Source organism: Elaeis guineensis, chromosome 7 (genome assembly GCF_000442705.2).
Source record: "Elaeis guineensis isolate ETL-2024a chromosome 7, EG11, whole genome shotgun sequence".
Classification (NCBI taxonomy): domain Eukaryota; kingdom Viridiplantae; phylum Streptophyta; class Magnoliopsida; order Arecales; family Arecaceae; genus Elaeis; species Elaeis guineensis.
Window position 1 is genome coordinate 6,719,765 of NC_025999.2, and position 12,815 is coordinate 6,732,579.

Sequence of the window (12,815 nt, forward strand, 5' to 3'; positions counted from 1 at the left end):
ATACAAAACAGCACATAAAATAATTTAATTATAACAAGTAACAGCAATGTGTATTATGTTAGTGAAAAAATAAGTAGTCAAATAATTAAATAATTTCAGTAGTAATACTAAAAAATAATATGCAACAATTATAATAATTTCAGCATCATATTTCATCCTCATGAAGACTTGACCTGACCCGCCCCATCCCAACCCCACCTACCCTAGCCCGGCCCGACGCAGACCGGACTAGACCTGACCCGCCCGACTCGCCCCGACTCCACTCGACCCACCCTAGCCTGACCCGCCCCGCCCCATCCCGGCCCGAACCGAAACCGACCCTGCTCGGACCTTACCATCCCCGACCCGCCCCATCCTGGCCCGACCCGCCCCAGCTCGACTCAACCCTGACCTGACCCACCCCGTGCCGGCTCCACCATCCCTGGCCCCAGCCCGACCTAACCCAGCTCCACCCGACTCGCGCTAGCTCACTCCGCCCCATCCTAGCCCGAACCAGAACCGACCCGGCCCGAACCCTACCACCCTAACCTGCCCCATATCCCGGCTCGACCCTCCCTAGCCCGATCGGATCTGGCCCAATCGGCCCCATCCAGGCCCGACCCACCCCAACCCAGGCCCGACCCATCCGAACCCATGCATACCCGACCCGCAAGCCCCACGGCCCGCAGGCCACGTGTGCCCGACCTGCCATCCCTGGCATAGCCGCACCCCGGCTCGCTGTTGCCAGCTCCGGCCCGCAGGCCCCGGCACAGCCGCGACCCGACCCCATCCCGACTCACCATCGTCGACTCCGGCTTCGGCTTAGTGGCCCCAGCCCCAGCCCCGACCCCTCCCCGACCCACCGTCGCTGGCCCCGGCACTCCCCGGCATGTAGGCCCCGACAGGCCCCGGCACGCAGGCCCCACATGGCCATGACCCGCAGGCCGCACATGGCACCGGCCCGCCGGCCATGGCATGTTCCCCATCCCCATCCCCGGCTCGAACCCACCCAAAAAAAAAAGATGAGTTGATGTCGTCGGCTCCGACTCTGGCTCACCGAACCCGACCCCGGCCTGTCGTCGGCCCCACATTACCATCCTCGGCTCGCCATCGCCGTCGCGGCCTGCAGGCCTCAAGTGGCCACGGCCTACAGGTCCCATGTGGTCGTGGCCCGCCATCTCGGCCCAGGCCCCCCATCCCCGGCACACCGGCCCCGGCATGTTCCCCATCCCCATCCTCGACCGAAACCCACCCAAAAAAAAAAAAAACAAAGATGAAGTCGACTCACCTCGACGGCGGAGGTGGCGGCGAAGGAAATCGGGATGGCGAAGGAAATCAGAGGCATGCGGGATGCCGAGGGGGGAGGAAGCTCACGGGAGGGGAGGAAGCCGGATTGCCGGGGGGAACGAGGAAGAAAAATGGGTTTCCGATGGGATTTGATGGGACGCGGGGTATTAGCGATGCAAATTTTTATCTCTAATAATCAATTTTTATTGTAAATAATTTGAATAAAAAATATTTACGATGAAAAACTAATTTTAATCGCTAATAATTCCAGCCAAAAAAAATTTTGTTGAAAAAATTTAGCCTCGGGAAAATATTATTGACGATAAAAATTTTCTATTTCATCACTAATTATATAATTAGCGACGAAAATTTTTTTCATCACAATAATTAATAAAAAATAAATTTTTATTTAAAAAAATTTCTCTTGACCAAGTTTTGTTCCTTGTATTATTTTCTTCCATTCATTTTTCATTCATCTCTTAGCCACAATAATGCAATAATATATGTATATATATGTGTGTGTGTGTATATATAGCTGATTCAGTAAATATATTAATTTTTCAGAATATTTTAGTATTGAAATGGATGAACTATGGTAAGAACAAAAACTTGCAACAATTCTGCCGCTTCTCATCGACGGTCATCTCGATAAAGCATGGGTGATGTAGTGCAAGCATCCACTCCTCAAGGGCCTATACTGCCACCTATTATAGAGGACCCATAACGATTCAACGACCTGATTCGACAGGTCCAAGCATTGACCAACACCGTCCAGCATTTACAGCAAACCAGAGAGCAATGACAACCCCCGAAACATGCTCCTCAAACTGTGCCCTCTCCGTGTAGCCAGCAAAACTACTTCCAGAGAATCTCCCTGGAGGTGCACGTCATTCTATCCTGATCGATCGACAATCACCATCCCATCAGGGTTCAGGCATGAAGAATAATGCCAACATTCTCTGGTCTCCTCCAATGGAGATTCGACCTTGGGCTACTATTTGTGCCTCATAAAATCTTATCGGGAAGAGGACCTCGAGCAAAAAGTCTGAAAGATCGAACATCATCTGGACGAGATTCAAATGGGTAGCCAAAGGAATGACAACATCCTCAGCTTCAATTTCCAACCATCTTTCTCTTGATCCATCCTCCAAGAATTGATTTTGGATTGATTCAAGATGCCACAGATAGCACCTTATAAAGATTGAGGATTAGGGATATCTTAATATTCTACATACTTTTCTTGTGCATATATTATTTTTTAAAAACTATCTAATATTTATTTTTATAAATATAAAAAAATTTACTATAATATATCTAAACATCCTTCAATAAAATTTTTTTATCATGAATAATCTATAATTTATGAATTTTTAAATTTTTTTTATTTTTTTAAATATTAGCGACAGAAATTTTTTATCATAAATAGTGATTATTTATAATGAAAATATATTTTTCATTACAAATACATATTATTTATGATGAAAATAGAGTTTTCATCACAAATAATTTATAGTTTTGAATTTTTGAATTTTTGAATTTTTTTTATTTATTAGCAAAGAAAATTTTTATCATAAATAATAGAGTATTTACAATGAAAATTAAGTTTTTATCATCAATATTTCATTATTGATGATGATAAATTTTTATCATAAATAATTTATAATTTTTAAATTTTTAAATTTTTTTATTTTTTTCATGTATTAGTGATGAAAATATTACATTATAAATATTAGAGTATTTACAATAGAAAATTAATTTTTATCATAAATATACAAGTATTTGTGATGTAATATTTTCATCACAAATAATCTATAATTTTTAAATTTTTTAAATTTTTTATTTTTTTACATATATTAGCGATGAAAATTTTTATCATAAATAAAATATATTTATGATAAAAAATTATTTTTATCACCAATAATAATCATTTACGATGTATTATTTTTGTTGCCAATAATTTGTAATTTTTAAATTTTTTATTTTTTTAACTATTAGTGATGAAAATTTTTTATCGTAAATACTTAAGTATTTATGATAGAAATTAAATTTTTATCGAGAATATGCCTGTATTTGTGACGTAATATGTTCATCATAAATAATCTATAATTTTTGAATTTTAAATTTTTTTATTTTTTCATATATTAGCGATGAAAAATTTTTATTGTAAATAATAGTAATTTATGATGAAATTTTAGTTTTTATCACTAATATGCTATTATTTATGATGTAATATTTTTATTACAAATAATCTTTAATTGTTGGATTTTTAAAATTTTTTATTTTTTTTTCAAATATTAGTGATGAAAAGTTTTCATCATAAATAACATGTATTTACGATGAAAATTTAATTTTCATTGCAAATACTTCTATTATTTATGATGAAACTAGTTTCATCAATAATATTTAAAAATTTAAAATTAAAATAAATATTTTATTATTTATGATGATTAATTTTATCATAAATAATTTATATTTATGATAAAATTTTATTTTCATTGCAAATATAAAGATATTTATGATGAAAAATTAGTTTCATTATAAATAAATAATTATTAGCGATGAAATTTTGATTTTCATTGTAAATATCATTATTTGTGATGAAATATATTTTCATCGTAAATAAATTTATCGCAAAAAGTGATATTTCTTGTAGTGATCATTAATTGAAGATTAACCATCCAAAATCTTCATCATAGTTAAGGCTTGAACTGGGTCGGGCCCTACCCCTATCTAAGCTAGCCCAATCCGAAAATTCTATTCAGACTTTAGGTCGAGCTTTGGCTTGATGATTTTAGAAAAAATCAGGCCTGGGTTCGACCTTGGCCTAGGCCCAAGCTCGGCCTGAACCCATTTGGGTGGGCCCGAACCATGAGGTGGCTGCAAATTCGGGCTTCAGGTCAAACTTGGGCCTGATGATTTTAGAAAAAACCAGGCCCAAGCTTGGTTCGAACCTATTTGGATGAGCTTGAACCATTAGGTGGCTACAAAGAAAGAAGGCTGCAAACTAGGAGTAGAAATTTTTTAAAAAATAAAATAAAAACTTAAAAATAGTTCTTAAATCAGGCACCAACAAAGCAAATAAGGGAAAAAGGAAAAGAGCAAGGCTTAGATCTGCAATTGAAAAATAAGGCATTGCAAGTTTTTCTGCACCTTTAACCATGAGGTGGTTGCAAGTGGTTGCTTGTGATATAACAGACCATCCAAGCTTGCCCTGCAACTGCAACAATAAAAACAGAAATGCATCACCTCCATGTCTCTCTAAACTCTTTAGGTGCACCCACACAGGCAGTCATCATAGCGTCTTTATGAATAAAGCACCACTGATTTTAGATTGGATGCAAGTCAGTAGTATTGGACCCACTTTCGGGCCGGGCCGGGCCTGGGCTGGGCCAAAGATATATCCGAGCCCAGTTCAAAATTCAAATAGACCCTATAATTAGGCCAAAGCCTGACCTGAACTATTTCAAGCCTTGCTCGAAGTCCGACCTGAATTCGGACTGACCTGAAGCCCATCGAGCCGGCCCAAACCCAGCTCCAACTCTAATCATAGTTAAATAAATATTTAATTAATTAATTAAATTAATATCTAATTAATTAATTAATTAATTAATTATCTAATTAAAATTAATTAATATATTAAAATAAAAAAATTTTAGCGATGGCTCAATCACCGTCACCGCCATTGTTGGTAATACTCACCAAAATGCAGGCTCAGAGACGTCAGTGGTGCCGGAATGATGGTGTGGGGATGGGGACGGTGATCCAATGCGGGGATGGCAGATTCGATAAGGATGGTGACAGATTCGGCAAGGGGGTTAGCATATCCGACAAGGGGGATAGCAGATCCGGCATGGGAATGATGGTGCAGAGACTCTGATGGTGTGGGGATGGTGAAGGGGGAGGCGACGTTGGGGAACCAGGAGAGGGGGAGAGGGGGGGTCTTAGTCGCCGGTGGGGAGATGGAAACTGAGGGTGGTGGGGGGAGAATGAAAGGGTGGGAGGGGGGATTGGTCGGTCATCATTGGGGGAGCCAACCCAAAAATTGAGAGGGGAAAACAAAGGCCCAAGAGGGGTTGGGGCTCGACGAGGGGGGTTGGGGGTCTTAATCGTCGGGTGGGGGAAACAAAGGCGTGGGAGGGGGGTGGGAGAAAACAAGGGCGGTCGTTGGCGGGGGAGCCAACCCAAAAATCAAGAGGACTGAGGAGGGGGGTCGGAGGTCGGGGAGGGGGGTCAGGGGTCTTGGTCATTGGGTGGGGCAAAACGAGGGTGGGGGAGGTCACCGGTGGGGAAGCCAACCCAGAAACTGAGAGGGCCGGGGAGGGGGGTCAAGGGTGTTGACCATCGGATGGGGGAAAATGAGGGTGGGGGAGGGGGAAAATCTATGGAGGGAAAACAAGTGCCGGGGGGGGGGGGTGCGGCGCGGGGCAGAACGATGTCGGGGGGGAATCAATGGAGAGATGGTTAGGGTTATTAATGCCATTGGTAATAAACATTAATGACAGAATGCTGTCGCTAATATGATATTTCCATCACTAATAATCTTACGATCTAATTAAAAAAAATAAAATTACTACTTATTAGCGATGAAATTAGCCATCGCTAAAAAACAAAAATCCTCTCGCTAATATTTTTTTCAATGGCTTATCTTTTGGTCGCCATTGGTGGTCGGTAAGAGGAGTTATTAGCATAACGCAAAATTGCCATCACTAATGGCTGTCATTAAAAAATATTTTTCTTGTAGTAAGATCCTTTAGACTAGCCACTTTATTAATTAATGCCTTACCATGGGTTTGAAATATGACCAAGTAGTTCAAGATCGAGCACTTATGGTCCTCTAGCCACTTTATTAGTGCCCCACCATGGGCTTGAAATATGATTGTGGTAGTTCAGAGTTTAGCATATGCAGTCCTTTAAGTTAGCTATTTTTCTCGGTGCCCTATCATGTGCTTGAAATATGGTTGTTGTAGTCCATAGGGCTAACCACTTTGTTATCCTATCATGGATGGTTGTAGTAGTCCATAGGACTAGTCAGTTTTTTGCCTTATCATAAGTTGAAAATATGGTCGTGGTAGACCAAAGCTGAGCACCTTAATATAATCGGATCCAACATATGTTGCTTGAGATAATTGTATGATATAACTCATTCACAAAAAGATATATTTGCTATACATATTTTATGAATCATGGTATCTTTTAGCATGATTTATATGAGTAACAACTATTGTTAGTTTCAAATTATTATTATTATATAATATTGGTGTGTGAAAATTCTTACTTGACTGTAAAGTTTACAACCCTCTCCTTCCTCTTTTTTTTTTAGAGTTACAGGTTACATGTGTTTGGCTATGCTTGCGATCACGATTAGAAGGATTGATTAGGTAAAGCATTATCAATACTAGTCAGATGAGCTTCTCTCTCAAAATCTCTCTAGAGAGAGAAGCTCCCAACCAAAATCTTTCTCCATCATTTTATTTCTTTTCATAGTCATAGGATGCCTAAATTTGATCACGGGATAAATCATGGATTTTGGAGATAGTAACAAAGGCTTTTGTATCTAATCAGATATATCTAAAATCTATATTTTGTACAATTGCTCTACTCATTAGTAACTAATGAAATATATTACTTAAATTCTTATCATCTTTTATTAAGTGCTTAGTTTCTGATTATCAAGCCTTGCATACCTTCTAGCGTTACATCCTAGGAGGTATGGTTGTGCCATGTGCAAAGCCTAGGTGATCCCAGATTCCAACCTTCGGTTATTTCTTTGTACAGAACACATCAACCAACACTTTGTGATTATTGAAGATGGTTCACACCACAAGAAGTCCATGTAATGTTAGAATGGGACAGACTCCCATGGGATTCGGATCCACCAAGCCAGCAATAGGGCCAGCTAATGCCCCAAGTACGATGCAAATACACGTCAACATAATTTCCAAGCTTTCTCATGATATGGTTCATTAAACCAAGATTGGTAGGTGTAAAATGCACATTTCATATGACTTTGTATAATTTAGGTTTTGGGGATTTCATGTCCTGGGAGGCTGAGTCTGTATCATTTCTTTTGCTCTTGCATGTGGAGAAATTATAGATACGGCCAGGTATAAACTGAGGCTCAAACAAGTGCTTAAAGTTTTAAAAGTAGATGAAATAACTGGAATGATTGAGGAAGTCGATGATCAACGACATATATTATTGTTTATTCAAACAGATATGTTGGTATTGTTTGCTTATTCAAATAGAATAGTATAAATAATTCTGTCCAACTTTTACATCAAGAAATTTGTATGCAGTTTCTAGTTGTTGTTGTCCATCCAGAATTGGGCTTGGAGCCAATCTACAGTCTTCTTGTCCAATTGGAAGGCCTTGGCAAGAACATAATCAGAGATTGGTGGCTTCGCTCCAAAGACTGCATTGGCTATGGTGATGACGCCAGGGTTCTGGCTGCTGAGACCGGCAATAGCAACAGCATTTGTCTTCCCATAGTTGAATTGGAAATGGATGAGACCTTGAGGAAATACGAACACATCACCCTTGTTAAGGACCTTCGTGAAAAGTTTGTTGGGGTTAGATGTGACAAAGCCGACGTAGAGTGTGCCTTCTAACACTACAAGGATCTCAGTTCCCCTTGGGTGGATGTGAGGAGGGTTGAGACCATAGGGTACAAAGTCTAGGCGAGCTAGCGAGATGCCAAGGGTGTTGAGCCCGGGAATTTGGTTCACATTGACTTGAGTCACATTAGACCCCAATTTGTTTCCTGTGTCACCGGGCTTGTCAAGGCCAGAGAAGAGGAAATCTTCGGGTTTGGCCATCTTCGCGTCCTTGCAGACAAACCCATTCACGAACACTGCATCAACAATTGCAAGAAAGGTAAGTATAAATGAAGAAATGATAAAAACTACACAGCATGCAAGCTAATTACATGTGCAATAACTAATTATAAGATAGCTGTTGAAGAGGAGTACCATCTGATTTACGATCAGCAACACAGAAGTCTTGGAGTTGACTGGGATCAGAAGCAATGGCGTGAGATGAAGCCAGAGCAAGGAGGGCAAGGAAGAGAAAATGGGCAGCCATCTGCTCTCCCTTAATTTCTAGCTAGCAGAAGAATAGACAGGGATATGGAGATAGGTAGTGTGGCCAATTAGCTTGGAGGAATTGGATATATATAGAGGGAGATGTACGTGCCTGTTCAGCGGCTTGAATCAGTCATGCAATTACTTTTTCACTAAAAGAGAGAGTATTCCCATGTTAGGTGACGGATTTCTAATGTTTCCCATGTGTTTGTGCTTGTCCAACTTTCATTTAGACAAAGTCGTGGCGTCTCGGCGATAATATGTGTGGATGGAAGACTGTGACAAAGTAGTTTAGAGACAAAAGAAAACGCGATATTGTTATATCAATCCGTCCACCCATTGGTTAAGGTTTGTCTCGTTCTCTTACAATATTTTCTCATATCAATCAATGGGGATCTTGGTGCAACCAATACCGAGTCGTTAGAGAACTGCAGTCCATGGGCAGGTATATATATTATATTCAACTAAGATTTGATCTGGTCGCAATGAGCAGTCATCAACCGACCTATTAGCTCACGCCGCTGTGATTTACCGGGGAGAATGACGTGCTACGTACAGAAGCACTTATGGTTTCCACGGCAGCAGTTGAAGCCACCAAACTGGTTGAAATAGCAAGCTATCGACTGGATTTGCTTTGTCTAGGACGTATTAAACCATAATGTTTTTCAGTAATGTATTCATATAATGATATTAGCATCTCAAAGCTTCTTTTGGGCCTGTTTTATCATAGCCAATTAAGCAATTTTCCTGGGAGAATTTAATTAGGCCTTGTTGGGGAAGTGGCAGTGGAAAATGTTAAGTAATATAGGGATCTTCTGTGGGTTAAGATCATTCACTTTTTCTTTATCGATTAAAAAAAGCCTTTAACATTGTAAGGGCCCGGTCCATTGATCGACAGGCCCAATAGTTTTGTTTCCCTTGCACAAATTTTAAAGCATATGGATAAAAGAAAAATGTTGCATGTGCTATGCACGTAAGAGAGAAGGAAGACTTTCGATGGGAGTCTTCTCATCCAATTTTGACTAAGAAATTATCTCTAGGGAATGCCAAAGCCTCAGGAGTCTTCCTCTTATCTGATTCCGACTGAGAAAATGATCCTAGAGCATGCCAAAACCCTAGGCTCCTTGGTCTATAAAGTGTCTCCTCTCCCTCCTAACCATCTCACTGCAAACCCAATCCATTACCGGCAAGCAAACTTTTGAGTTTTGTTCTTAATCTTTTGAGAGGAATCCTTGGGATTTTTTGACGAACTGATTGTGAGATCTCATCAGATCCAAAGTAATGTATAGATCTTCTTTTTCCTTTTCTTTTGGTCTATAGGGGGTTGTTGCTCAGGATTTAGCTGGCGAAGTGCTAGATTAGTCTTGGAACAAGGCATCCCCTATTTTTCTTTTTTTTTTCTTCTGTTGCATCGACGACCATCATCGGACTCGACCGTGATGGGATCACTGCAAGCAATTGCCGCAGCCCCCGCAGTTGAGGGGTCATGTTGTGGCCATTATTGAGGGTTCTGACCATGATTTGTGGATAAGAGAGAGAAGAACTCTCCCCTATCTTAACAAAAAAGAAGAGAGTTTTCTCTCTTTTTTTTGCCTTCTCTCCTAACCTTTTGTTCTTTTTTCTTCCTTCTCTCTCCTCTCCTTCCTTTCTCTCTCATTAATTTAAGGGGGTTAAGTAAAAGGATTCAAGGATTTAGTAATGGATCCTGTAGGAATTCAATATAAGTTTTGTAAGGACCTAATTTTGTAATGATCTACATCAATGCAGTCTTTATTATAAAATTCTACTTCTTCGATACATCAAATGTATGTATGCCATTAGATCATAAGAATTTCAGCTCATCAACAAGAGGTCTTAGATATACATCAATGCTTCTACTAGGATGTTGTGGTCCAGGAATGACTAATGTAAGAAAGATGTTATATTCTTTTATGCATATTCCAGGCAGCAGATTTAATAGAGTAATAAAGTTTGGCCAACATTAATAAGGGGCCACTGCATGACTGAATAGTATAATCCATCCGTAGACAGATCTAATCGGACATTGTGTGATTCCTGAGCAAATAAAGGGTGGCAAGCATCAAATTTCTTCCATGTCTTACTGTTTGATGGATGACTCATCATATTGGTATACTTGTGAATTCCTTCTTTGTACTTTCTCATATGCTTGATAGTACTATTGGACAAGAAAAGTCTCTGAAACCTAGAAGTGAGGGGAAGGTATCGAAGAACCTTTTATAGTATGTCCTTCTAATTTTTACTCTCTAATTACCTTGGCTTAAATTAGCTTTCACTACATTTGTCACATGAGCTCTTCAATTAGTCCTTGTAGAAAAGCATGTAATCATTATGGCATGCATCTATCTTCTCATATCCCATGCCCAATCCTTTCATCATTTTTTTTGAAGCATAGAAGCTCCCAACAAGCTTCTCATCCATCAATAGCATCTTCTTTATTATTGCTACTATTCTATCAAAATAATTGATCGTTATATTAAACTCGGCCTTCAAGTTCAACAACTCTAACACAGCTGATAATACAGTATGTATTTCATATTTTGGTCATAGTGGTTCATCAGCATCTTTGAGCATACAATAGAAATCGCTGCTGTCGGCTTTTGAATCATCCTCCATATCTCAATCAAATTCAGGACCAGCGCATCCATAACTATGTCTACCATTTTATTTGTTTCTATGTCTTACTGACTTCTAACCTTTGCACTTGTCTCCCATGTCTCACCATATAGGTACCAATACTTGTAGTTTGACATTAATCTACTTCGATATAAATAGGTAATTATTGTATCCCTATCAAGTATTTCTCTATTAATATATCTTTTATTGTAGCCCATTTTTGAACTAAGAGTGCCATATTTTCAAAAGTATAATCACAAAAGTACTTGACACCCTCCTTATATTCAACAAAAATTACCCCGTTGATTACTCGACTGTCCATCCAATAACGATTCATGGCACACTATCTAAGGATTCTGTATATACAAATACAAGAAAAAATACTTATCAATTATTTTATCATTTAAAATGATATATAATAAATACATCCTATCATCAACTGATAGGTATAAAAGGTCCTATCTCATTCAAAAATTATATTAATTCTATAGATCAATTACAGTAATCAAACGATATGCAATAGGGGTCCAAAAAAATTTTGATAGTATTTCTCCTTAGTTCTTCTCACACGACTGAAGATGTGTGAGGAGAACTAAAAAAAAATACTGATTGAAATTTTTTTCGAAACCTCAATATACCGTTTGATTACTATAATTATCTATAGAATTAATTACAATTCTCAAACTATTCAAATTGGATAGTCAATTGATCAATGTACATAATTTTTTTATCTGTACAAAATATATAAATATAAGGATGCCATAGAATATGTACATTAATCAAAAGATAGATCTATGGTTCTATGCAATGTAAAATTTTTAAAAATAGATGACTGAGTAGAAAAAAAAGAATAAAAAGTAGAGCAACAAATGGAGACTCAGAAGATGCAATATATGTTATAATAAGGATCATTAATTGAAGATCAACTATCCAAAATCTTCATCATAGTTCGGGCTTGAACTAGGATGGGCCCTATCCCTATCTAAGCTATCCCAATCCAAAAATTTTTTTGAACTTTAGATCAAGCTTTGGCTTGATGATTTTAGAAAAAACCAGGCCTGGGTCTGACCTTGGCCTAGGCCCAAGCTTAGCCCGAACCCATTTGGGCGAGCCCGAACCATGAGGTGGCTGCAAATTCAGGCTTCGAGTCGAACTTAGGCCTGATGATTTTAGGAAAAATCAGATTCGAGCCTGGTCCTAGCCCAGGCTCGAGCCTGGTTCGAACCTATTTGGGTGGGCCCGAACCATTAGATGGCTGCAAAGAAAGAAGGCTGCAAACTTGGAGTAAAAATTTATTGAAAAAATAAAATGAAAACTTAAAAGTAGTTCTTAAATCGGCACCAACAAGGTAAATAAGGGAAAAAGAAAAAGAGCAAGGCTCAGATCTACGATTGAAAAATAAGGCATTGCAAGTTCCACTGCACCTTTAGCCATGAGGTGGTTGCAAGTGGTTGCTTGTGATATAACAGATCGTCCTAGCTTTTTCTGCAACTACAACAACAAGAATAGAAATGCCTCACCTCCATCTCTCTTTAGACTCTTTAGGTGCACCCACAGAGGTAGTCATCATAGCGTCTTTATGAATAAAGCACCACTGATTTTAGATTAGATGCAAGCCAGCAGTATCGGACCTACTCTCGGGCCGGGCCTGGACTGGGCCAAAAATATATTCGAGCCCAGCCCAAAATTCAAATGGATCCTATAATTAGGCTCAAGTTCGGTCTGAACTATTTCAAGTCTAGCTCGAAGCCTGACCTGAATTGGACTGACCAGAAGCCCATCGGGCCGACCCAAACCTAGCTCCAACTCTAATCATAAATAAATAAATAAATAATT

At 39.3% G+C, this 12,815-nt stretch overlaps 1 protein-coding gene across 1 annotated transcript; it reads right to left on the reverse strand.

Moving 5' to 3' along the window:
• Positions 1 to 7,476: 7,476 nt before the first annotated feature.
• Positions 7,477 to 8,401, reverse strand: LOC140859210 (putative germin-like protein 2-1). The gene is made up of 2 exons (XM_073260867.1): positions 8,235 to 8,401; positions 7,477 to 8,116 (listed from the first exon to the last, which is right to left on the reverse strand). The coding sequence occupies exons 1-2, from the start codon at positions 8,344 to 8,346 to the stop codon at positions 7,566 to 7,568; spliced, it is 663 nt and encodes a 220-aa protein (XP_073116968.1). The 5' UTR covers positions 8,347 to 8,401; the 3' UTR covers positions 7,477 to 7,565.
• Positions 8,402 to 12,815: the final 4,414 nt, after the last annotated feature.

Coding starts and splice junctions, on each gene's coding strand:
- LOC140859210 (XM_073260867.1), bottom strand. CDS start 8,346: ATGGCTGCCCATTTTCTCTTCCTTGCCCTCCTTGCTCTGGCTTCATCT. Junction 8,117..8,234: donor TGCTGATCGTAAATCAGATG/GTACTCCTCTTC, acceptor TTGTTGATGCAG/TGTTCGTGAATGGGTTTGTC.